Source organism: Arctopsyche grandis, chromosome 4 (assembly GCF_051622035.1).
Source record: "Arctopsyche grandis isolate Sample6627 chromosome 4, ASM5162203v2, whole genome shotgun sequence".
Taxonomy (NCBI): Eukaryota; Metazoa; Arthropoda; class Insecta; order Trichoptera; family Hydropsychidae; genus Arctopsyche; species Arctopsyche grandis.
Genome location: NC_135358.1, coordinates 23,942,652 through 23,966,839, shown reverse-complemented (window position 1 = coordinate 23,966,839; position 24,188 = coordinate 23,942,652). Strand labels below are relative to the sequence as shown.

The following is a 24,188-nucleotide window of genomic DNA, read 5'->3' as shown; positions in this document are numbered from 1 at the left end:
ACACTGAACAATTTTTTTTTTGACATTTCAAAAATTTGAATATATTATACATATGTAGATAGTTGAGGTTTGGAAGCCATTTTTTTTCAATTACTGATGGTTTATATAGAAACAAAGTTTATTTTGTTAAACATTTTATTATCACATTTAGAGAGCATTTTAACTAATAAAATAGAAACATTAAAAAGGAACTTCAAAAGATTACACATTTGAATACTTAAGATTGTTCGAAATTGTATTTAGAGAAATGATCCAACAGCACTTTTATTTTTACTTAAATTTATTGGGTAATATAAAATACAATTAATACAAAGTTTTAAGGCAAACCATCGTAAAGGCGTTCGTTTTTTTTATATAATATACAATATTGAGATCATATACAATAGTTTAATTTCAATATTAAAAATTTTGACAAAAATATATTTTTATCACAGTTGTTGTGCTTTCACATTGAAAAATAAAAATATATACTCACATACATACATATGTAAATGTATCATATAATACATACATCTATTATATAAAATTTTGAAAATAGCTTTGAATAAATAATATATTTTTTCAATATCATATGCTTAAGTCTTATTTGGCACAGATTGTCAGATTGATAATTCTTTATACACAAACTATATAAGATGGAGATTCTTTCATTTGTGGTTTTACGACACTATTGTGCATAATTTGCGATATTATTTATAAGTGCTAATTGATTTATATTTCAATGAATGAGTTTGATTCGATTACATAACCGAACATTTAACCATATTTATGTACAATCATAGATCCTTGCGACCCCAGAGGTCGTGACTCATAGTCAGAGGAATATTAAATTAAGATAAATTCTGTAACAAAAAATTTAACAGTTTGAATGTGTGTGGTATGAAATAGCTCTTCTGTTTTCCATTTCTTGCACTAACGCTGCCCTAAAAGAAAAGCAATGAGATAATATATAAGCATGAAAGCTATTTTAAAGTACATATGTAAAAAAAAAATTTAAATAAACAACATATCACACCTGTATTGCTCATATTTCATAACTATTAATTGTAATTCTTGTTTGTAGAGTCTGGTTAACATTGCCGAGTAACAATCCAAATCACTCAGTCTGAACATACCCCATCGTAATTTATGATCCAATTCTTGGGACGCTAAAATATAATAAATGCTTTGTATTATTTTTTATTATACACATGCATGTGTAAGTCAGTGACAATTTATCAACCCCATAACCCAAAGAAGTTTGCATTTTGCAAAGATCATTGCAGTTTGTTTCTGTTTTCATATTCTATCAGAGCACACTGGTTTTGCAAAAACTAGTAGAAAAAAGCTAAAGGAACTTTAAATTAATAAAAAAATCCCTAGAAAACTTTTGTTCTGGGTAGCATTATCACCTTTATGATCCAAGAACATGATACATAAAAGACATTATATTTTTGTGAGTTGTATATAATAAAAACGTGAAAAATAATTTTGTAGTATATTATTACCTTTTGAATATACAATTAACCATGGAGGAATTTCTTCTAATAAATAAGGTGGAACTAAGGCACCCGTAAGTGGACCGAATAAATAACATCCTCCGACAAGGCACGGATGGGCATACGATGCTTGTCGGGTCATTTCACTTTAACAAAATAATACAATTTTACATAAAAATTAAGTTTCGAATTATAGATTTGTACAAATCAAATATGTACTTGAAATAGTAAATGCCCTGTTGTGGACTGTGGACTCTTTGCCAGCCCGAAGGGACGGATTCGAGAGGATGTGTCCAGTGCGTAGTTTGCGTATTATGATCCATGTAATATTTTCTGCCTCGCAAAGTAAAATCCACTGACCAGCCAGGCGGAAGTGGTAGTTCTCCATCATCCGCTATTATCACATAAGAATAAAAACAGCACTATAGTAATACAAAAATTGAGATATCACGATATGAGTAATGAGGTGTTTACTTTGATTAGTATTCATTAATGCTGGACTGTGGGTTGCATTATGGATCAATTGTTCGCCATAGGTCATTCCCGTTGGTCCGGTCATAACATTGGAATAAATAGGCACTGATGCTGCATTGTTGGTATATCCTACAAACATAAATATAATTAAAACAAATTGCTCCATTTCAAGATTAAACAAAGTGATTTTAAGGAACATGATGAACAACGTTATATTGCATTTTTATTGAGATTGATAAAAATCTCATGAAGTTTGTACAATTTAAGTTCACAATATACATAGAACTGTCAAATATGGGTTGAATATACAAACATAGTTCCAGCTAGTAGTTTTACAAATGTAATATATGTATGTATATTATTTAACCCAATATTCATGTTTATTGTAAATACCCGGCCTGTGAAGTCGAAGTCGTAGTCCTAGAGTTGGAGCATTTCAAGCAGTCGTAAAAAATCAACTGACTCCTTTTTCTTATTTTTTTTCAATTATAGTATTACAGTATGCGTTAACTAGTCTCTAATTTTATTGAAGTAGATCGACTAATAGAAATTTAATAATTTCTTTATAAAAATCATGAATTTAAATAACATTATAAAATAAAATCGATGAATTGATATTTCCTCTGTCTTATATACTTTTTTTATTAAATTGATTTGTTTGTGTATGAAATTCATACACAAATACTGTGAATACATATATACTATTATTTATACCTACTTTATTACCAATAATTCAATAAATTGGGTTACTGTCGATTTTTTAATTCCTTTAATTTTTTTTATTTTGAAAATCGTTATTATTTTCACTACTAATAATTGCTTACGTTGGCAAGAAAAGTCCACCTAAATCGTTCAAGTTGGAGTCGGAGTCGGTAAATTTTCTCAGTAAACACCACAGCTCTGATAAATACTGAGATTGCCTTGTCATGTATAAAAGAGTTGGTGAAGTGTATTTGTTAATGATCGCAAAGCGTATGCCGTAGTAGCACATACGGATATATGTATATGTACCTTGTTGAATTTGCCCAATGGGTATAGAATGGTGTGAGACATTGACAGAAGACGTAGACAAGTGTAGTTGAGATGAAGTCGGCGTAATATGGTGCGTAGAAGAAGTAGGTGTGACTTTATTATGAGAATCGCTACTATTCTCTCTCAGTAGCATTTTGTGCTGTTGCTGTTTTACTTGTTGTTGATTTTGATAAATTGGATCTTCAGTTTGTTGACGTATCGGATGTCTTTGTCTACTTGGTTGTCTACTGAAACTTCCACCCTCTCCGTCGAAAGGCAATAAATGTGAACTCTGTAAGGCAATATAAAATACTATATATGTAGCACTCAAATACGTCCAGTTTCAATGTATTCAAAAATTATTTATTTAACCGGTGTCAAGTCGGTGCTGTAATATGGCGTTGATAAGTTGGATGACGAATCACCACTGGTAGAAAGACTAGCAAATCTAAAATAAAAATCAACAAACTATGAAACTTTTTAATATATTAAACTTTGTATTTGACATACTTTTATTTTCATAGTTAATTTAATATAAATACATATGGTGGATAGCATTGATACTCTTTTGTTTTTTTTGTGAAAATTAAATATTTATTTTGCTAGATCAAAATTTAAAATAAAATTACCTGTGTGCTAAATTGGGCACGGATTCACTGGGTGTATATTTTCCAGCGTGTCCTCCGAGACCCTCGCCCTTACCAAATTTATGCTCAGGTTGAGATGTGGCGACTACATTATTGTCAACTACATTCTGCGGTTGTTGACTGCGAGACCTTCTGTTTCTTTCTGTGGTCCATACGTTTATAACTGAGAATTTTTGAAAAAATTCAAAATAATGTATATATACTTAAAAATTCTAAGGGGTAAAATAGCTAAAAACTATTAACTGGGCATTTCCGGCGGGGTGTCTTTTTTGACATATTTGCCGACGACTCCCTCTTTGATTGCTTTCTGTCCTTTTCTTGATATCATCTCGTAAATAATATAAACACATACGCGTCCAACTTCACAATACAAATGCAACTAGTAGCTCACGCTCGCCGCCCCCAAACGTCATTTGGACTCGACAGTTTTCCGCGCACTCTAATACTAACTACTCCGGCCATTATTGATCTTTATATTCAAATATTTTCTTTCGTTAGTTTGGTTTGACATGATCTATTTTGATGAAGTTTACAGATTAAAAAAAACCTTAAAGAAAATGAAGATTTCTCAGGAATACAATTCTCATTAGTGCAAATACTTAATCGGAATAATCAATAAATTAGAGCGATCCAATAAAATTATCATATGAACAAAACTTATTAAAGTTAGTCAGTAGTTTAATTAAAATAGTTATTACACTAAGCGTGTGTTGGATGCACGTGTACATGTCAGGTTTATACCTAGTGACCGTTTATATTGTTACGTACACCGCCGAGTAGTTGCAATCGAATTAGGCCGAGTAGCGTCCCAGAGACTGTGTGATCGTTATAATTGGTTTCGAGGATTATCTCCCCCGAATGCACTTAGCGGGGGTAGTGGTAAATCGGGGTCGCATTCCGGTAGAGTTCTCAGAACCCAAAGCGGTAGCGTGGGACATCTAGTACGTGACCACAACAATAGGCAAGCAAACCGGACGTTGAAGATGCCTTAAGCAACCGACCCGTTATATGGCGGTACTTATGCGATATCAAGACATTCTGGACGGAGCACTGCTAGTGTGTGTATCTCCTTAATCACCAATAAATGCTGTGACACTACTTTGGCCTTTTACTTGGATCCTCCACCCACCCCTACGCAACAATATCTAATGACATTCCTAGAATATTTACCGCGATTCGGTGATAATTCCGCAAAAAGCGATCTCGCGCACGTCACTAAAATCTCGATCACGGAACATCTGGCCCCCAAAAACTCTATGGGAACTAGTCTTATTGTGAAGGTCTTCTTCACCACCAGTCCGCCATGTATTGTAGACAGATTCGTCTGTGTTCGGTATTAATACAACTATATGTTTAATATGGTATTTATTTGGTAGTAACACGTATACACAAGTATGGTTAATTGTTGGTAAAAGTATGTCGTTCAGCGGTCTCTGGATATGGTAGAGTGTCGCTGGCTCGGCATTCAGCTATGTTCAGAAGGTCTCTGGATGCGGCAGTGTGTTGCTGGCTCGGTGTTCGGCTATGTTCGGAAGGTCTCTGGATACGGCAGTGTGTTGCTGGCTCGTCCGGCTGGTTGATCTTCCAAGTCCGCGTAGTGTAGTGGTGGCTGGTCAGGAGCTGTATGTCGACGCTTGCTGCCGTGGGTCGACTCTTGCTGCTGTGGGTCGACTGGGGTTGTTTGGGTTGTACCTCCTTTTATAGTGTTTCTGGAATCGCCTGACCGATGGTGGTGGTTTGTTGATGCGTAAGAAAGGAATGCACTTTTGTCGAGGCGTAGAATTTTCTGGAACGCTTGATGGAAGTGGTTATTGATGCGTACGAGCATTTAGTTGTTGATGCGTACAAGAGGAATTTGCTTTCGTCGAGGCGTAGTATTTTCTGGAATGCTTGATGAAAGTGGTCGTACGAGCTTTTAGTTGTTGATGCGTACAAGAGGAATTTGCTTTCGTCGAGGCGTAGTATTTTCTGGAATGCTTGATGGAAGTGGTCGTACGAGCATTTAGTTGTTGATGCGTACAAGAGGAATTTGCTTTCGTCGAGGCGTAGTATTTTCTGGAATGCTTGATGCTGTTCCGCTCGATGTATTTTGTTGTTGCGGAATATTCTCGAAGGTTTCGATGACGATGACGACGACGAGATTCCTACATGGCTCTCCGGTGAGTGTTAGCGATGTGTGTGATTTTGTGGGAATCTTGATGTGTTGGAGTCTATTGACTCGATGGCGTCGTTGTTCGTCCGGTTGTGCTGGAGAAAGTTGTCTCAACAGCGGGTCTTGTGTTGCATGCCGGTCCAAGTCTTGTTCTCTACCAGGTTGCTTATTTTGGGCGAGCTGCGTTGGTAGTGAAGGTTTGTGATGGCTTGGATGGTGCTGTTGTGCAGGCTGCTGTGTTCTGCGTGGAGTCATTCGCGTGACTGTTTTGCTGGTTGTGCTGGAGTTAGTTGTCTCGGCAGCGGGTCTTGCGTGAAGAACGTTGGTTGACGAAGTGCGTTGAGTGCTGGTCTTCGTTGGTTGTGCTGGAGTTAGTTGTCTCGACAGCGGATCTTGCGTGAAGAACGTTGGTTGACGAAGTGCGTTGAGTGCTGGTCTTCGTTGGTTGTGCTGGAGTTAGTTGTCTCGACAGCGGATCTTGCGTGAAGAACGTTGGTTGACGAAGTGCGTTGAGTGCTGGTCTTCGTTGGTTGTGCTGGAGTTAGTTGTCTCGACAGCGGATCTTGCGTGAAGAACGTTGGTTGACGAAGTGCGTTGAGTGCTGGTCTTCGTTGGTTGTGCTGGAGTTAGTTGTCTCGGCAGCGGGTCTTGCGTGAAGAACGTTGGTTTACGAAGTGCGTTGAGTGCTGGTCTTCGTTGGTTGTGCTGGAGTCGGTTGACTCAACAGCGGGTTGTGTTGGTAGCTGGTCCATATGTACTTTCACACCATGTTACTGTTTCGGTCGTTACAATGGTAGTGAAGGTTTGTGTCGGTCTGGACGGTGCTGTTGTGCAGGCTGCGGCGTCCTGCATGGGCTCATCGAGGTGATGACTCATCGAAGGTGTGATGAGCGGTGCTGGCGGATCAACAGTAGTGGATCCATTTGGTTGTTGTCTCCGGGTTGCGTCTTGTTGTGGCGAAAGCTGCGGAGTTGTTTGACATGGTCACTAGTTGTGGGAACATGTAGCGGACTGCGTTTGAAGTCTGCGTTGAGGGTTGCGTTGTAGACTGCGTTGAAGGCTGCGGTTGCGTGAAGTCTGCGGTTGCTATGAAGTCTGCGGTTGCTATGTAGGCTGCGATGTGGGCTGCTATGTAGGCTGCGATGTGGGCTGCTATGTAGGCTGCGATGTGGGCTGCTATGTTGGCTGCGATGTGGGCTGCTATGTAGGCTGCAATGTGGGCTGCTATGTAGGCTGCGATGTGGACTGCTATGTAGGCTGCAATGTGGGCTGCTATGAAGGCTGCGATGTGGGCTGCTATGAAGGCTGCGATGTGGGCTGCTATGAAGGCTGCGTGGTTCTTAGTCGGGGGTCACCAGTTATGGTGAGGTTGGAAGTTGACTGCGCTGTGGGCTGCTTTGTTGACTGCTTTGAAGGCTGCGTGGCTCTTAGTCGGGGGTCACCAGTTATGGTGAGGTTGGAAGTTGACTGCGCTGTGGGCTGCTTTGTTGACTGCTTTGAAGGCTGCGTGGCTCTTAGTCGGGGGTCACCAGGTATGGTGAGGTTGGAAGTTGACTGCGCTGTGGGCTGCTTTGTTGACTGCTTTGAAGGCTGCGTGGCTCTTAGTCGGGGGTCACCAGGTATGGGAACTAGTCTTATTGTGAAGGTCTTCTTCACCACCAGTCCGCCATGTATTGTAGACAGATTCGTCTGTGTTCGGTATTAATACAACTATATGTTTAATATGGTATTTATTTGGTAGTAACACGTATACACAAGTATGGTTAATTGTTGGTAAAAGTATGTCGTTCAGCGGTCTCTGGATATGGTAGAGTGTCGCTGGCTCGGCATTCAGCTATGTTCAGAAGGTCTCTGGATGCGGCAGTGTGTTGCTGGCTCGGTGTTCGGCTATGTTCGGAAGGTCTCTGGATACGGCAGTGTGTTGCTGGCTCGTCCGGCTGGTTGATCTTCCAAGTCCGCGTAGTGTAGTGGTGGCTGGTCAGGAGCTGTATGTCGACGCTTGCTGCCGTGGGTCGACTCTTGCTGCTGTGGGTCGACTGGGGTTGTTTGGGTTGTACCTCCTTTTATAGTGTTTCTGGAATCGCCTGACCGATGGTGGTGGTTTGTTGATGCGTAAGAAAGGAATGCACTTTTGTCGAGGCGTAGAATTTTCTGGAACGCTTGATGGAAGTGGTTATTGATGCGTACGAGCATTTAGTTGTTGATGCGTACAAGAGGAATTTGCTTTCGTCGAGGCGTAGTATTTTCTGGAATGCTTGATGAAAGTGGTCGTACGAGCTTTTAGTTGTTGATGCGTACAAGAGGAATTTGCTTTCGTCGAGGCGTAGTATTTTCTGGAATGCTTGATGGAAGTGGTCGTACGAGCATTTAGTTGTTGATGCGTACAAGAGGAATTTGCTTTCGTCGAGGCGTAGTATTTTCTGGAATGCTTGATGCTGTTCCGCTCGATGTATTTTGTTGTTGCGGAATATTCTCGAAGGTTTCGATGACGATGACGACGACGAGATTCCTACAACTCCATCAATCAAAAGGAACCCAAGTGAATTATTGTATTAATGAGAAGTCGAGTAACAGATATTCCGCATTCGCGATTTTTGTGGCAACGATTGTCGTGTGCGCGATCGCAATTTGCCCAATAATTCGTTTACCATTTACCGCCTTTAGGTGAAATTCAAAATGCCGCTCTTTCTAAAAATATGATACTTTAACGCAGAGATATGACGATCAGTGTTCGTCAAACAGTGGATGACCAGCACTCATCGTATAATCAGAGAGCTGGTTAGCGAATTACTTAGTGCGTAATTACTAGCACCCACCACCTCACAAATGCGTGTTAGATCGTATTTAAACCAATGGATCGATAGTTGTAGGAGTTTGCCGTCTTAATTTATCTTTAAAACTTGTCCACAATAACATTGATTCACTCAAAGTTGGCAGTAAGAAATGCGAAAAATGAACTACTTCGATCACTAGTACTCACTACATTTTCTTGCCTTCAATATTGAAACATTTCTTTATGTCCACGCAATCGTATCATGATGTAGAGTCGTGACTTTTTGATTGGAGTCGGAGTTGTTAAAATTTCAAGTAGCTCCGAATAAGGTTTTGTGTCGAAATCACATTTATTTTTTTACTAATGTACATTTATGAATATAAAATTACTAATCACGAGCCGTTCAATAACACCCTATGTATTCTATAATTGCCTTTTTCCGATGTTTAGGTCAAATCGAGAAAAGTTCGATATATGACAAATTAATTAGGCTAAATGCGTTAATTTTATTAGTATTACTATATTCCACATGTATGCATTTGTATCAGTTCTCCAGATGTATTAAAAAATTTGCTCAATGGAAAGAAATGGGAAACAAATAAAAATTTTCATTTTTAAAATCGTAGTCGCATTGTGGGAAAATGTTTGAGTCGGAATCGTATTTTTTTAACGACTTCCTAGCCTTGGATTCAAACATCAAATTCAACAATACAACCAGGTTTACACTCAGAGACCTTTTGTTAAAGCGTCAACAAGCGTAAGTTCTTGAACGACCAACGAAGATGTAAACCAGGGCATCAGATGCAGACACCAATAGAACCTACGAATCACCACAATGAGCTCACCTCCAGAGTTCAGCGAATCCCAAAGCTAGTTATTCGAAGTCGAACAATTAGCTCTTTCGCTGCGGATACATTGTACTTACAGTAAACTTGTATACTGAACAAATAAATCCTCTGTAAAACTTAACCGAGTTTTTATAGACCGCTATACTGGTTGACACATACATGCTCTACAGTCCATTATTTTTTAGAATTTGTACTCACAATGAAAATACAATGAACATTGAATTGAAATTAATATTAAAAACAATGTATCGATTCACTTTTTACTTTATCTTTATATTTTACTTTATGTTTTAATACTATTGAGAATCCGTCTCCGTCCTTGTCGCTCTTACAAAAATATTTTAAATCAATATATTATTTTCAAACAGCAACCAAATTTAGGGGGTGGGGAGGGCGATTGCTCCCATTGCCCCCCCCCCTCTGGATCCATCCTTGTATCATAGTTAGAAATAGAGATATGCATAATCATCAAACAAGAAATATGAATAAATTATTTATGGGTAAAGTTAAGAAAGCAAAAAACTGCAAGAGGTATTTTCCACGGGCTGTTCATATATATAATGCTCTTCCTGTAAACATTAAAGGTGCTAAAAACATTAGTGCCTTCTTGAAGGTTGTTAATAGACATCTCTGTGAAATAAATAATTATATTAGTTAAAATGCATATGTACGATATACTATATTATAGTTTGTTATTTTGGTTGTATGTTTTAATTGGTTCGGTCACCGAACTTCTGTGATTATTCCGAAAAAAGCGATCTCACGCACATTACTAAAATCTCGATGACGGAACATCTGGCACCCAAAAACTCCATCAATCGCGAAATATTGTACTAACGAAAACTCGAGTGCCAAATATTCCGTATTCGCGATTTTCGTGGCAACGAGTGTCGTGCGCGCGATCGCAATGTGCGAAATAATCCGTTTACCGTTTTAATTAGCAATTTGCTATTTAATTTGCAAAATATTTTCTGCAAGAGAAACAAGCCGGTCGTTTTTTGTTTTCGAAACAACAGGTACCTGAGACGGTAATCATGAAAGTTTTGTATACAAAATCCATTTTTTTTTTATTTATTTCTCAGAGCCCCTTTCATGGAAGGGGCCCAGGTGCTTTGGATTCACCGGTCCCCAAGTCAGCCGGCTCCAGCAATGACAATTAATTAGTAATTTGCTATTTAATTATCAAAATATTTTCTGCAAGAGAAACAAGCCCAGGTGCTTTGGATTCACCGGTCCCCAAGTCAGCCGGCTCCAGCAATGACAATTAATTAGTAATTTGCTATTTAATTATCAAAATATTTTCTGCAAGAGAAACAAGCCGGTCGATCCTGGTTTTCGAACCGGTTCGGTGATTACTAGTCAAATGTGAACCGGTCAATGTGAATCCGTCACACTAAAACTGGTCACGAGAAAACTGGTCACACCCAAAAATCAGTCAACCAGTTTTCTCGCGACCGATTTTAGGGTGTGACCAGTTTTAGTGTGACGGGTGATCACGTGTGACCGATCTAGAGCGACCGGTTGTCCTGTGACTGGTTCACGGTAACCTGACAACTAGTTCACAGATTTTCCGTAAACCGAGGATGCGCTCCAGGCATTACGTATACGGCCATCTCTTTCTCACCCCGTCTGTACACCAAGATCTCGTTTACTATGCCATTACGTATGCAGCCAGCTCTTTCACAGACCGTCTGTTATCGGTGAAAAGACGGTTTGCGAAAGAGATGGCTGCATACGTAATGGCATAATAAACGAGATCTTGGTGAACAGACGGGATGAGAAAGAGATGGCCGCATACGTAATGCCTGGAGCGCATCCTCGGTTTACGGAAAATCTGTGAACGAGTTGTCGTGTCAACCTGGTTCACATATGACTAGTAGTCCGTTTACCTTTCGAACCACAGGTACCTGAGACGGTAATCGTGAAAGTTTTGTATACAAAATCCATTTTTTTCTTTCTTTTTTATTTATTTCTCGGAGCCCCTTTCATGGAAGGGGCCCAGGTGTTTTGGATTCACCGGTCCCCAAGTCAGCCTGCTCCGGCAATGACAATTAAAACATGTATTTGCTGAAATGTAGGTGTAACATCAACGTGGTGTTGGGTGTAGATGGCCGCGAATAGAGGTGTTAAGTCGTGGTTGTCACCGGTGGACGTGTCAAGCGAGCGGTGCGGTGCGGTGAGGTGCGGAAGGTGCGATAGTGCGCGCCGGTGTTGGTGTTGGTCGTTTGCTGTCGGTGTCCGTCTCCGCGTGAGAGAGAAAGGAAATGCCGGCAAGCGGGGGCTCCACCACCACTGGCACCGCTGCCACTAGCACTAGCACTAGCACTAGCACTAGCACTAGCACTGCCACTAGCACCGTCGCTGGAACTGCCAGTGGGAATGCTAGTAATGCTGGTGCCGGTGTGTCTCGAGGGGCTGCCGGCGCCACCAGTCTGCTGGTCTTCACGGTGCTGGCCTTAGCTTGGATCTCGGGCTTCGCGTCTAGACTCTTCGCCGTCATCCGCTTCGAGAGTATCATTCACGAATTCGACCCATGGTTAGTACCAGTGCTGGCCGGTTGTCATTTGCAGGTTTTATCATTGATGTACGTGTCGCGTGACTGTTTACAGGTGCGGATGTGGATGCAGTTATTGATTTGTTTTGAATGGAACTTTACTATACACGATGTTTAAAATTAATCGAAATTATTTTCTTCTGATTCTTCTATGTCGGTGGTTCTTAACCTTGTTGGAGGTATTGAACCCCACCAGTTTCATATGCGCATTCACCGAACCCTTCTTAATTGGAAAAATAAAATATGAATTTTTTCAAATTCAAAACATAGGTATATATTTTACTGGTGCACAAAATGAACCGTGCGTCAACATCACTGTGTTCAAAGAACAAAACCATTAAAATATGATTTTCACACAAAAACAAAAACATAATAATGAATATTTACTGCAAATCAGTGTGACTTTTGCTGTTGCCTTTCAGAGATCAGTTCAGAAATGCGCGGCTTCACATTGGCAAGTACCACTCTCATGCTATTTTCGCAACAAAATCTGTTCCTTTTCTTCGTTTTTATGTCCAGCATCCTCGAAAAGGATTGCTCGCAAAGATATGTATGTTGTAACAAACGGTATGTAAATCTCCAGAGCTTTCTTAGCAATAACAGGGTACGTTACCATTTGTTGACACCAAAACGTTGTTGTTCTGAAGAGTTGCTGTTGAACCTGGCTCTGCTGAATTTCCGCCGAACCCCTGAGATTGACTCACCGAACACCTGGGGTTCGATCGAACCCAGGTTAAGAACCACTGTTCTATGTTCTATGAATTGAATGTTTTTTATTTTATTTTTTTATTGGTCAAATAATATGAACTGAAATGATAATATATTTGTTCTGGTTGTAACTTTGAATCAAAGATTTTGATTAGAAACGTAATCATTATTTCCTGATAATAAATGAAAAGGATACCTATTATGAAAAATATTATAGAGTTAGAATTGTATGTCATTTACGATATGATATACATGTGTATATATGGTGGAGAGCGTTTGCACAAATGCACAAATCTTTGATCAACGTGTTTTGGTAGTGATGACGTGTGGATGTGAAACTTGGACATTGAACACAAAGTCCAATGCAGTCTAAGAAGTATGGAACGTTTTATGCTTGGCATGATGAAGAGAGATAGGAAACAGAATGCGCGGGTAAGATGTATTATAAGGGTAGTGGATATAGTGGAGAGAGTGACGTGAATGAAATGGCAATGGCGGGTTACGTGGTTAGAAGAATGGATGAAAGGTGAACAAAAGAAGTGCTGGAATGGAATGAAGTGCTTGAAAAGAAGGTTGCAAGGAAGATGGGTAGACGAAATTAGACAAATGTTTGAGGTGAGATGGATGAGAGTTGCGCAAATCAGAGATCAATGGAAGCATGTTGGGGAAGCCTTCGTCCAGCAGTAGATGGACCATTTTCTAAAAAAAATTTGTAAAATCAGCAAATTCTGAGAGTGGCAGCATGCTATTTTAGAAATATTTAATTGATTAATATTTTATAGATTTTAGAATCGTAAAATCGGACTAATAATTGAATATTCAAACGGAATATCATAAAATCTATTTGAATTTTATCAATCGTCTCTGTTCGAAAATTGCAAAATATTTTCCTAGCTAGTATTGTTCCTGTTGATATTTCAACGGTTGTTTTCGGAAAGGAATTAATGCATGTATATATAATATATGTATGTAGAATCAGGATGCGAAGGATTTTCAATGATGCATGCCGATTCGACTAAACAGCGTTTATTATTATTACATCAGGCCGGTTACACGACAATTGGTGCTAGTCCAAAAGGTTCAACGACAAAATGTACCCGAAAATTAGTGCACTGACAAAATGTACCCGCGACAAAATGTTCACGAGACAAAATGTCCACGGAAATAATGTTCAATCGACAAAATGTTCAAAAATCCTAAATTTTTAATGGAAAAAGTAACTTTTTATTGAATTATATTTATCGATGTATATGGTACTTTTTATCGTATACATCGCGGATTTTATTAAATTAGTATAAATTACAGGTGCTCTCAACCGTATCAACATATTCTTATTTAAATTGAACAATTACATTTTAAGCGAATGTCATTGTGACTCATTGAATATCATTTTAAGATGTCATTGAATTAATTTAAATGTTAGGGGTTCTTAGCCGTATCCAATATTTACTTATTTAAATTGAAAAAAAAAACTTTCTAAGCGTATGAACTGCAGATTACATTGAATTAGTTTATATAGTAGGCAGTAAATTATTCATTTGAAATAAAGAAAATTTTGGAGACGGTTGAGAAGCCCTGCCATAAAAACTAATTCAATGTAATCTGCAGTTCATACGCTTAGAAAGTTTTTTTTTTTCAATTTAAATAAGTAAATATTGGATACGGTTGAGAACACCTGTCATTTATACAAATTTAATAACGCCCGCGATGTATACGATAAAAAGTACCAGTACAAGATACCATATACATCGATAAATATAATACAATAAAAAGTTACTTTTTCGACTAAAATAGGAAAATTTAGGATTTTTGAACATTTTGTCGCTTTAACATTATTTCCGTGGACATTTTGTCGCTTGAACATTTTGTCGCAGGTACATTTTGTCAGTGCACTAATTTTCGGGTACATTTTGTCGTTGAACCTTTTGGACTTGCACCAATTGTCGCGTCCCCCATCAGGCCTGCCAAAGGGCAAGTACCCTACACACAGTTAGATAGTTCCCAAACGCTCTGCCCATACACACTCTGCACTATGCACGCTCGTTAAACACACATCCAACATATTTAAAATCTTTCCAACATACATATAATAATTTAATATAATATACTCTTATAAACATATTACATATGTATATGCGTATTGTATATATTAATAACACTGAGTAACAAAAAAAATTACCAGAGCGGAGACTAATCAATCTTTACTAAGTTTGACCCACTGAATTCGAATATGATAATGATTTTCGTTGGTTCGCGATCGTTTCGAGATATGAGCGTTTAAAAAAATGCACAATTTTTACAGTTTTTTGGCTTTGCGGTCATTAACTCAAAAGTGGTTTTCGATCTAAATTTTTTAATTTTTTATCTAAACGTACTAACTCAAGCGGTAATTTCGTTAGTAAGACTTTCATTGTGTACATATTTGTGACGCTGATAGCGTTGGTGTAAGCGAGATGGCACTTAGTCCACCTCACAGAGTACAGTGGTCGGACTACATGCCATCTCGCTTGCACCAACGCTATCAGCGTCATAAATGTGTACACAACGAAAGCTTTTCTATCGCAATTACCGCTCGAGTTAGTATGTTTAGATAAAAAAAAAATATTGAGATAGAAAACCAAGCCTTATAAACGTGGTGAAATAAAAAACTGGCCAAATAAACGCAAAATAGCACGGAGAAAAAATCCGTAAAAAAATATATATTTTTGACTTTTAAAATTCGCTAGACAATTAATTAGAAGTATTTTAAAGCTATGATATATTACAATCAATAGGAAAAACATCTGACTATTGATTCCAATACTCACTTTGAGCACAGCAATATTAGATTTTGAGTTAAAGACCGCAAAAGCCAAAAAAACTGTAAAAATCGCGCAACAAAAATCATTATCATATTCGAATTCAGTGGGTCAAACTTAGTAAAGATTGATTAGTCTCCACTCTGGTAACTCAAAAACGTGATTTTTTGTTGCTCAGTGTAATTAATAGTAATACGGTAAATCAAAAATGTGATAATAAATTCTTACTGTATTTAAAAATATTTGCAATTCTAATTTCATTTGATTTTTGGTTTTTTTAAAATGTGTATAATATATTTAAAATGTGACTAAAATTAGAACCATTGTTGAAATTCTAAAGGAAACAATAAAACAAATTTGAATCATTTATGATTAAGGAAAGCAACTTGAATAAAACAAAACTATAAGGACAATGAGACTTTCAATTTAATCACATGGTCATAATATGATGTTAATTTAACATTAAAAATCTTCACATTTGGTGTTATAAATACAATACTCATCAACGTTACTTAAATAACAGGTGATATCGAGTTTCCGACCACTGTTTCAGATGAAAAGAATTATATTTAATAAAGTTTCATTCACTATTTTACCACAGATTAAATTATATGTAATATCAAAAAAACACGCAATATATGTAATAGATACAATATAAAATGGTTTAGGTTTGATAGATATTATTGTATACTTAGTTTTTTCGTCACCTATTCGAATCCATTACGGAATTGGAGATTTTTTCATACACATCTCAGTATTGTTGGCATTTTACCAATTGCAGTCGACATCTGCTTTATGTACGTACACATGTACATATGTATGTGAAGCATAAATTCCAATGATAATGTGACTATTATTATGCCATTTGTGCAAAGTGCTTTCTTTGTCCATGTATGAAGTTAGCTTTCATGTAGTTGAATGAAATAATAATGGCGATAAAAATCATTTACTGAACAACTTATGTATATCTTAATTTTTAATTTAGGTATTACATTAGACTACCTGTTTATTAAAATGTTGTATAGAAAACTCTTTAGTGTTTAAAAATTTGGCGATGGGAAGTATTATTTTCATCATTATAATGGGAATGTGAACCGTTTACGATTTAGATTTTAATATTTTATTGAAATGTCTGCTATGATATGATGTCATGTGTTATTCTAATCACACATTACATTATGAATACAATGATTTGTAATGTCATTACATACTCATAGCTATAGTTTTAGTTTAAGTTTCACTCGATTTATGTAACTGGTAATAAAAAATAAAAAAATTATACTCATGTAAAATTGTGCAATCAAATTATTAATATATAAATTTAAATAATCAAATGATTTCTTTTAAGGTTCAACTATCGAGCTACAGCTTACATGGTCAAGCATGGTTTTTATAATTTTTTAAATTGGTTCGACGAGAGAGCATGGTATCCGCTGGGTCGTATCGTCGGAGGTACGGTTTATCCCGGCCTCATGATAACTTCCGGAGCTATACATTGGATCCTCCACACACTGAACATTCCCATTCACATCAGAGATGTATGCGTATTTCTCGCACCAGTCTTTAGGTATGTTTTTAATTAAATTGCAAGCATGTTTTTACATCGCCGACATTTACTGATTTTTACACTGCTTTTCAGTGGCCTGACTGCTATATCTACATACCTGCTCACAGCGGAACTGTGGTCCAAAGGTGCTGGACTATTTGCAGCCTGTTTTATAGCGATTGTTCCGGGCTATATAAGCAGATCAGTAGCTGGAAGCTATGACAACGAGGGCATTGCCATTTTCGCCCTTCAATTTACATACTATTTATGGGTCAAAAGTGTAAAAACCGGTTCTATCTTCTGGTCGTCGATGACCGCCCTCTCATATTTCTATATGGTAGTGTATTTTGTACAATTTTTGAATTATAATAGAAGCTATTAAAATATACGTACGTTTCTACTTGATTAATATTGATGTTTTTTTTCAGGTATCGGCATGGGGTGGTTACGTTTTTATCATCAATCTTATCCCTTTGCACGTTTTTGTACTTTTATTAATGGGTCGTTACTCGGTTCGACTCTTCACCAGTTATACTGTATTTTACATCTTGGGACTATTGCTCTCTATGCAAATACCGTTTGTTGGATTTCAGCCAATTCGAACCAGTGAACATATGGCTGCTTCAGGTTTGTATATTGAAAGTCGAATTGACATACATATATATATTCATATGTACATCGATGCATGTTTTAACTGTTCTGATTGTTTTTAGGCGTCTTCGTTTTAATGATAGCCATCGGTTCGTTACGATATTTGCAATCGATGATGCCCAAAGGGGAATGGAAGAAGTTGATATTGGGCGGAGGGTTGATTGCTGGGGCCTTTGTATTTTTGATGGTTGTGCTTTTGACGTATGCCGGCGTCATAGCTCCGTGGAGCGGAAGGTTAATTTTATGCCTTGTTTTTGACTTTTATGTTTCGTTTTTGTTGTTTATATTAATTGCCGTTTGGTTTTAGATTCTACTCTTTATGGGATACTGCGTATGCCAAGGTGCACATACCTATTATAGCGTCGGTGTCTGAACATCAGCCGACGACGTGGTTTTCATTTTTCTTCGATCTGCATATACTAGTGTGCACTTTCCCTGTAGGGTTATGGTATTGCATTAAGAACATCAACGATGAAAGAGTTTTTGGTAACAAATACATTTTTAATATCTGGGGCTTCAAAAGCACTTTGTATGATTATGTACTTGCTACAGTAGCATGATAGTATCGTGCAAGTTGTGATAGAAATTTTTTTTCTTTTATATATTTTAATTATAGTATTCTTATGAAGTCTTCATACGAGTTAGAATAGTGGGATAAATTTCCATGTAACCAGCAGTATAGTTTGGTGGATAACAAAAGGCGGCAGAAAGATTTCTAACATAAGATTCGCAGACAATACGACGTTTCTGGCCAGCAATGAGTATGAAATGGCTGAACTATTTCTGCTGAGATAAAAACTGTACACTTGGGTCTAGACATAAATAAAAATAAATCAAAAATCATATTCGTTGACAGATTTGAGACTCTCACAAAGTCCAACGCTCTAAAAGACAATGAGGAAGTCGAAAACTTGGTGCCTTGATCTCAAAGGAAGGAGGATGCCAATCAGAAATATGCAGAAGAGTAGGAATGACGAAAATAGCGATGATCAATCTGGTAAAAGTAAGGAAGACCGCTCTATGTATTATGAATAAAAGGGAAATTCGTTAGGTGCGATCTCCGGTGTTCCCCATTCCATTGTATGGCGCCGAGACATGGACCCTGAAAAAGAGAGAAAGAGACATTTTAGATACATTCGAAATTTGATGTTAGAAACGGATGCTACTCATACCATGGACCGCAAGTCGTCCGAACATCTCCATCCTCAAAGAGCTGGTATTCTCGGAGAGACTAGGGAAAAGAGAGTAAAGAGTTCTTGTCTACTTTGGCCATATGGGCAGGAAGAATGTGGTGAGTCTAGACAGGCTGGTAGTCACCGGAACGCTGGAGGGAAGGTGAGCGATAGGGTGGTCTCCTAAGAGATGGTCTGACCAAATAAAAAAACTGGCGGGATTGTCTTTTAACTTGGCACAAAAACGGGAGGAATGGAAGTGGATCGTCTATCAAATTCAAGATGACATCAATGACCATGAAGCTCAGCATTGAGCAAACGAGAAGGAAGAGATAGCTTGGTGGTTGTGTTAATGCTAACCACCGAGAGGTCCCGGGTCTAAGTTCTCATTTGACTTCGATTGAAAAGAATTTATTTGGAGTATTTCTGCATTGCTGATGGTCAGATTTGAATACTGACTCCAAGTCGATCGTTTGCTATAGAAACTTGTCAATTTATCTTATTTCTTTGTTGAAACGGTTCCTCACCAAATTGTCAACTACCTACTGTTTGTCACCACTCTTAGAATATACATAGTTTCAAATTTTTAATATATAAATGTATATATGTACACGTTTAAAACCATGGATGTCGCTCTGGGGTAACCTGTAATGGCACCATGGTAAAAATATAAATAAATATATATGTATTAGTCGGTTGAACTATTAAACAAGAAAATATTGTGATTCATACATAAAAAATACAAAGTGCTTTTGTTGCTTTTTTTGTCTTTAACATAACCAAAGCTGTGCTAAATTTGTATTATGTTAATTTTCAGTGGCTTTGTACGCATTGAGTGCTGTATATTTTGCTGGTGTTATGGTGCGTTTAATGCTGACATTAACACCTGTAGTTTGCATCTTGTCTGGTATTGCATTCTCGGGCATTTTGGAAATATTCCTCCGAGAAAATAAGTCAGACGAGAGACACATTTCCAGTGCTAACGATGGAGATGATACCACGCAATCAGGGTCTAATAAAAATTTATATGATAAGGTAAATTCATATATATTATTTTTTGTTATATGTACATAGCTGTGATTGCCGAGTTATTAAGTGGTTGTTATTTTAGGCTGGCAAACTCCGCAGAATGAAGCACGAACAAGATGGCGTTAGCGTCGGTGCCACTGGTACGACAAACGCTAACGAGGGACTCGGTGTAAACTTCCAGACTGCTGTAGTTATGATATGTTTGATATTGTTAATGTTGTTTGCTGTGCATTGTACGTGGGTTACGGCCAATGCATATTCAAGTCCAAGCATTGTACTCGCTTTTTATACCAATGATGGGTAAGATTTTTTTGATAACTATTTTGCATTTGAAATATATATGTTTTCTCATTGTCGTATTAATTTTAATAAATTAAACCTTACCAATTATTAACGGTGCGAGCAAGTTCAGTATATTTTATATTGAGTCTGTTGTATTCGAGAGATGCTATTTTTATTGCAAGGTGTTTTGGCCTTTATTTATTAAGCACCTGCTTTGAATTTAAATACAGATTTATGTAAATATGTATCAATTTTCAATTTGAAATATTCTGAATGTTTTAATTATATTCGTTGTTTTTTGTTATCATTTACTGATTTAAATATATTTTTGTCATAATGCTTTCGAAGGGATGAAGGAGGGTATGAATTTTTCAAATTTGTATGTTTCAATTGAATTTTTGATATTGTCTAATGCGTTGCTTCTATTTTTTAGGTCTCGACAAATTTTGGATGACTTTAGGGAAGCCTATTATTGGCTGTCGCAAAATACTGATGATGAAGCTCGTGTAATGTCTTGGTGGGATTATGGATATCAGGTATGTTCCACACACACACACATATATTATATGCAATTTTATGAAATGTTTTCGATATTCATCTTCAAATGTCTGATTTTTATTTTTAGATAGCAGGGATGGCAAATCGGACAACGCTAGTGGATAATAATACTTGGAACAACTCTCATATTGCGCTTGTCGGCAAAGCGATGGCTTCTAATGAGAGTGCTGCATACGAAATTATGACATCGCTGGATGTTGACTACGTTCTTGTGATATTTGGCGGTGCCATTGGTTATTCTGGAGATGATATCAATAAATTTTTATGGATGGTGCGCATCGCCGAAGGAGAACATCCCAAAGACATACGGGTAATTATAGTTTTTGGTGTGTTAGTCTTTGCATATAACGAATAATTTATTTTTAATTATGTGTGAAATTCGTAGGAGAATGATTATTTCACGGAGCGTGGAGAGTTTCGTATAGATGCTGAAGGTGCACCGGCACTTTTGAACTGTCTTATGTACAAATTGTCGTATTACGGTTTTGAAGGAGACTCGCGAGGACCTGCTGGATTTGATAGAACCAGACAGGCGGTTCCTGGAAATCGTGGATTTCAACTCACTTACTTAGAAGAAGCTTATACCTCAGAACATTGGCTAGTTAGAATTTATAGGTTAGTTGTTGATTTTTTTTTTTTATGTTAATTGATGGTTTTTTGTAATAATGTTTTAATGCTTTTGGTTTTCGTTTTTAGGGTAAAAAAGCCACACGAATTTAACCGTCCAAGACTTCCCGTTGCAGAGAGGTCGATCAAAACTTCAGGATTCATATCTAAAAAGGTATGAAATTATCATATTGAAATACATATAATACATACGTGCTTATATTTTCTTATGTATGATGTATTTCTTTTCACAGACTAGTAAACGCAAAAAAGGAACAATTAAAAACAAACCAATTGTGGTAAAAGGAAAAAAGCCAATTAAAACGTAATTTTCAAACAGTGATTTTTTTCCCACACAAGACTTTTCATTTTTGAACTAGTCCACCGAAACAAATAATAAAATATCAAACAAATTTAAAGTTAAATAGTTTTACTATTTAAGCTTACTAACTAGACAACAGAATTCAATTAACTGGCACGACTCAGAGTATAAACTGGCTGTGATGTGTTAGTGGTACTTTTTCTAAATTCATTATTGTGCTTTGAGATGGGTATGTTTTTATTATTGTGTGTGATTGAAGTGTTAATAATAAATGAAAAAAAAACCCAATTAATATTAAATAAAAAAACCTTGCAATCTTCACTTGACCTACTCTATCAGTATATAAATAGATATACATATTTATACTTGCAATAGCATACATACATATATTATGTAGGGTTTTTTTCGTTAATTAATTTAAATGTATTGCTGTTAATCTCAAATATTTTGCTGAATTATGTATTTGTGTTGTAATACTTGTAAATTAATCAACTTTTATTTAAAATTATTTTTGAAAATGTTATTTGCAATACTTTCATGCTATTTAATAAAGAAAATTCGAAAGTCACACTTTTGGTAGATCACTACCGTAAATGTATTTTTTTTATTCTCTCTGTCAAAACCCTCTTTATATTCGTTCTGTTGTTTCGTTCTCAAAAAAGTAACAAAGAGCAATCATAATAATTTTTCTCAAGCATTTTTTAGAGATTGCATTTGTGAAATAGGCATATAAGAATTTTCAAAATGTGATCTTAAATTTTATATTATGTATCTGTTTCAATTTTTTTGTAGATTGATAAGCGGTACTTAGTTGTGGTTACGTGTTGTTCACTTTATTGATGCATATGAATACATAATATTTATTTTAATTCACAACCTATTCCACATTTTCGTTTTTGTGAATGCACACGCACACTTCTATGTTTTTTTTTATTATAATTTTAAATGACTTGTTTACTATTTTGGAACTAAGAAATTAAAACCTGTTCATGTGTAATATATTTGATTCTTGATTGAATTTGCAATGCGTTGCCGATGTGCCAAAATATTTTATTGATGGATTACATAAAATTCAATATAAATTTCTATTAGACTCACGTCTCTTTTTTGTGGCATTAAAACGTCAGATATTCTGTGTCAAAATTGAAAAAGAAATGAACAGGTATGGTTTTAGATTTTCAATATAACAGCGTTCCTTTTAATATATAAAAAAATGCATTTATTTATTTGAAAAGAGTTTATACTGATTTTGAGATGAAATTTGCAATTTATAAAATTATTGATTTAAATTTATTACTTTTTAATTTTAACGTGTGTGGTTTATTTTATATATTTTTTTGATCATAAAACAGATAAATTATTGTGCAATGTAATCATGTATGACATGCTATCGAATTTGATTTACCTGTATTTTTAAAACCTATACAAATACAATAGATACATATTTGTATGTTTATAAATTATATTAAATTACACAAATCCGTTTTATTTTGATTTTTTTTGTTGTTATTTTAGAATTTTGTTGTTCTATGAATACGTCCTAAGCTTTTTGTGGTATGATTGAAAAATATCTTAAGTGTTCAATATTGTTGAAATAAATGATAATATTAAATATAGACATATTTGTTTTTTTTTTTTTAATTTTTCAGGTTTTTCTTCAGTGCGTTTTTTTTTAAGGAATACGAGAACAAAAAACAACAATGAATAAAAAATCAATATTTTTTTTACTCATATTGTATATTACATGAAGATATACATATACATATTACATTGACTTTTTATATTAATATTACTATGAAATAGAGTAATTAATAAATTACCTAAAAACGAAACAATCAAGTAAATTTAATAACATAAACGACAGGGAAATAACATATTTGGATAAAAAAACAACATCAACAACAATGTCAATAAGTATTCTCGAGTAATAATGTTATTTTTTTTTTTTTGAGAAATTCTTGAAATATACCCTAGAATAATTTGAATATAAACATCAACGTAATATATCAAAATGTTGAGTAGAAATATATTATCTTAATTACAATATCTCTGCTGTAAAATTTAAAGGTACATCGAACGTTTAATAGTCTGTAAAACATTTCTATATACAAGATAACACATTTCAGTTATAATAATAATGTTATACACATATATATATATATTTATATGTATATATAAATTAATATATATATGTATATTAATTTTAATACAATCAATATATATATATTAATGTTTATAATCTATTTTAGGCCATCAAATGGCAAAGACACATAGACTTTACTTTTTAAAACTGTACATTTTTTATTTATTTCCATTTAATATCCAATCACTAGGCTAGTTTTTTATAGACATAACAAGTGTGTCATTTAATCACATAATGAAATACTAAAATGAAGCACATAAAAAAATATGTCTTATTCATATTGAAGTGAAAAGACATTCTTTTGCTAGTCACATGAAATGATTCTTATCATTTATTGTATATGAGGCATGATCATTTTTTGCAAAATTGCATGGCATGGAGTCGCATCATACAAAATATAATTCCATTAGAGCTTAAATCATGAGACACGTGCTAG

At 35.9% G+C, this 24,188-nt stretch overlaps 3 protein-coding genes across 8 annotated transcripts; 1 reads left to right on the top strand and 2 right to left on the bottom strand.

Moving 5' to 3' along the window:
- Positions 1 to 124: 124 nt before the first annotated feature.
- sav (scaffold protein salvador) lies at positions 125 to 4,066 on the bottom strand. Of its 2 annotated transcripts, none has more exons than XM_077428609.1 (9): positions 3,854 to 4,066; positions 3,593 to 3,773; positions 3,336 to 3,411; positions 2,964 to 3,255; positions 1,953 to 2,081; positions 1,698 to 1,872; positions 1,488 to 1,624; positions 1,016 to 1,148; positions 125 to 923 (listed from the first exon to the last, which is right to left on the bottom strand). In XM_077428609.1, the coding sequence occupies exons 1-9, from the start codon at positions 3,936 to 3,938 to the stop codon at positions 857 to 859; spliced, it is 1,275 nt and encodes a 424-aa protein (XP_077284735.1). In that variant the 5' UTR covers positions 3,939 to 4,066; the 3' UTR covers positions 125 to 856. The 2 variants fall into 2 exon arrangements, with proteins under 2 accessions (XP_077284735.1, XP_077284736.1); XM_077428610.1 differs by having other exon boundaries at positions 3,593 to 3,752; positions 3,854 to 4,057.
- Positions 4,067 to 4,846: 780 nt separating this feature from the next.
- On the bottom strand, positions 4,847 to 7,800 carry LOC143910922 (uncharacterized). Of its 4 annotated transcripts, XR_013260507.1 has the most exons (6): positions 7,651 to 7,800; positions 6,940 to 7,596; positions 6,424 to 6,848; positions 5,433 to 6,324; positions 5,134 to 5,329; positions 4,847 to 5,079 (listed from the first exon to the last, which is right to left on the bottom strand). XR_013260507.1 is itself a non-coding variant. In XM_077429554.1 (2 exons), exon 2 carries the CDS (start codon positions 6,015 to 6,017, stop codon positions 5,613 to 5,615), a length of 405 nt encoding a protein of 134 aa, XP_077285680.1. In that variant the 5' UTR covers positions 6,018 to 6,994; positions 7,265 to 7,799; the 3' UTR covers positions 4,861 to 5,612. The 4 variants fall into 4 exon arrangements, 1 of the variants encoding a protein (XP_077285680.1); XR_013260508.1 differs by having other exon boundaries at positions 5,433 to 7,019; positions 7,168 to 7,596; XR_013260509.1 differs by having other exon boundaries at positions 5,433 to 6,995; positions 7,168 to 7,596.
- Positions 7,801 to 11,488: 3,688 nt separating this feature from the next.
- On the top strand, positions 11,489 to 23,230 carry Stt3B (catalytic subunit 3B of the oligosaccharyltransferase complex). 2 transcript variants are annotated; one of them, XM_077429550.1, is made up of 14 exons: positions 11,506 to 11,919; positions 16,792 to 17,010; positions 17,083 to 17,326; positions 17,418 to 17,616; positions 17,703 to 17,874; positions 17,948 to 18,126; positions 19,630 to 19,847; positions 19,924 to 19,962; positions 20,002 to 20,141; positions 20,557 to 20,659; positions 20,749 to 20,991; positions 21,067 to 21,296; positions 21,378 to 21,462; positions 21,542 to 23,230. In XM_077429550.1, exons 1-14 carry the CDS (start codon positions 11,648 to 11,650, stop codon positions 21,614 to 21,616), a joined length of 2,418 nt encoding a protein of 805 aa, XP_077285676.1. In that variant the 5' UTR covers positions 11,506 to 11,647; the 3' UTR covers positions 21,617 to 23,230. The 2 variants fall into 2 exon arrangements, with proteins under 2 accessions (XP_077285675.1, XP_077285676.1); XM_077429549.1 differs by having other exon boundaries at positions 11,489 to 11,919; positions 19,924 to 20,141.
- The last annotated feature ends 958 nt before the right edge of the window (positions 23,231 to 24,188 follow it).

What these genes read in the sequence shown, in the direction of transcription:
- sav (XM_077428609.1), bottom strand. Translation starts at nt 3,938, where the DNA reads ATGATATCAAGAAAAGGACAGAAAGCAATCAAAGAGGGAGTCGTCGGC. An exon ending in ATTAATGAATACTAATCAAA is followed by an intron (nt 1,873 to 1,952) that starts GTAAACACCTCA and finishes ATGTGATAATAG; the next exon opens with CGGATGATGGAGAACTACCA. An exon ending in CAGGGCATTTACTATTTCAA is followed by an intron (nt 1,625 to 1,697) that starts GTACATATTTGA and finishes ATTTTGTTAAAG; the next exon opens with TGAAATGACCCGACAAGCAT.
- LOC143910922 (XM_077429554.1), bottom strand. Translation starts at nt 6,017, where the DNA reads ATGACTCCACGCAGAACACAGCAGCCTGCACAACAGCACCATCCAAGC.
- Stt3B (XM_077429549.1), top strand. Translation starts at nt 11,648, where the DNA reads ATGCCGGCAAGCGGGGGCTCCACCACCACTGGCACCGCTGCCACTAGC. An exon ending in ATAGCTCCGTGGAGCGGAAG is followed by an intron (nt 17,875 to 17,947) that starts GTTAATTTTATG and finishes GTTTGGTTTTAG; the next exon opens with ATTCTACTCTTTATGGGATA. An exon ending in ATAAAAATTTATATGATAAG is followed by an intron (nt 19,848 to 19,923) that starts GTAAATTCATAT and finishes TTGTTATTTTAG; the next exon opens with GCTGGCAAACTCCGCAGAAT.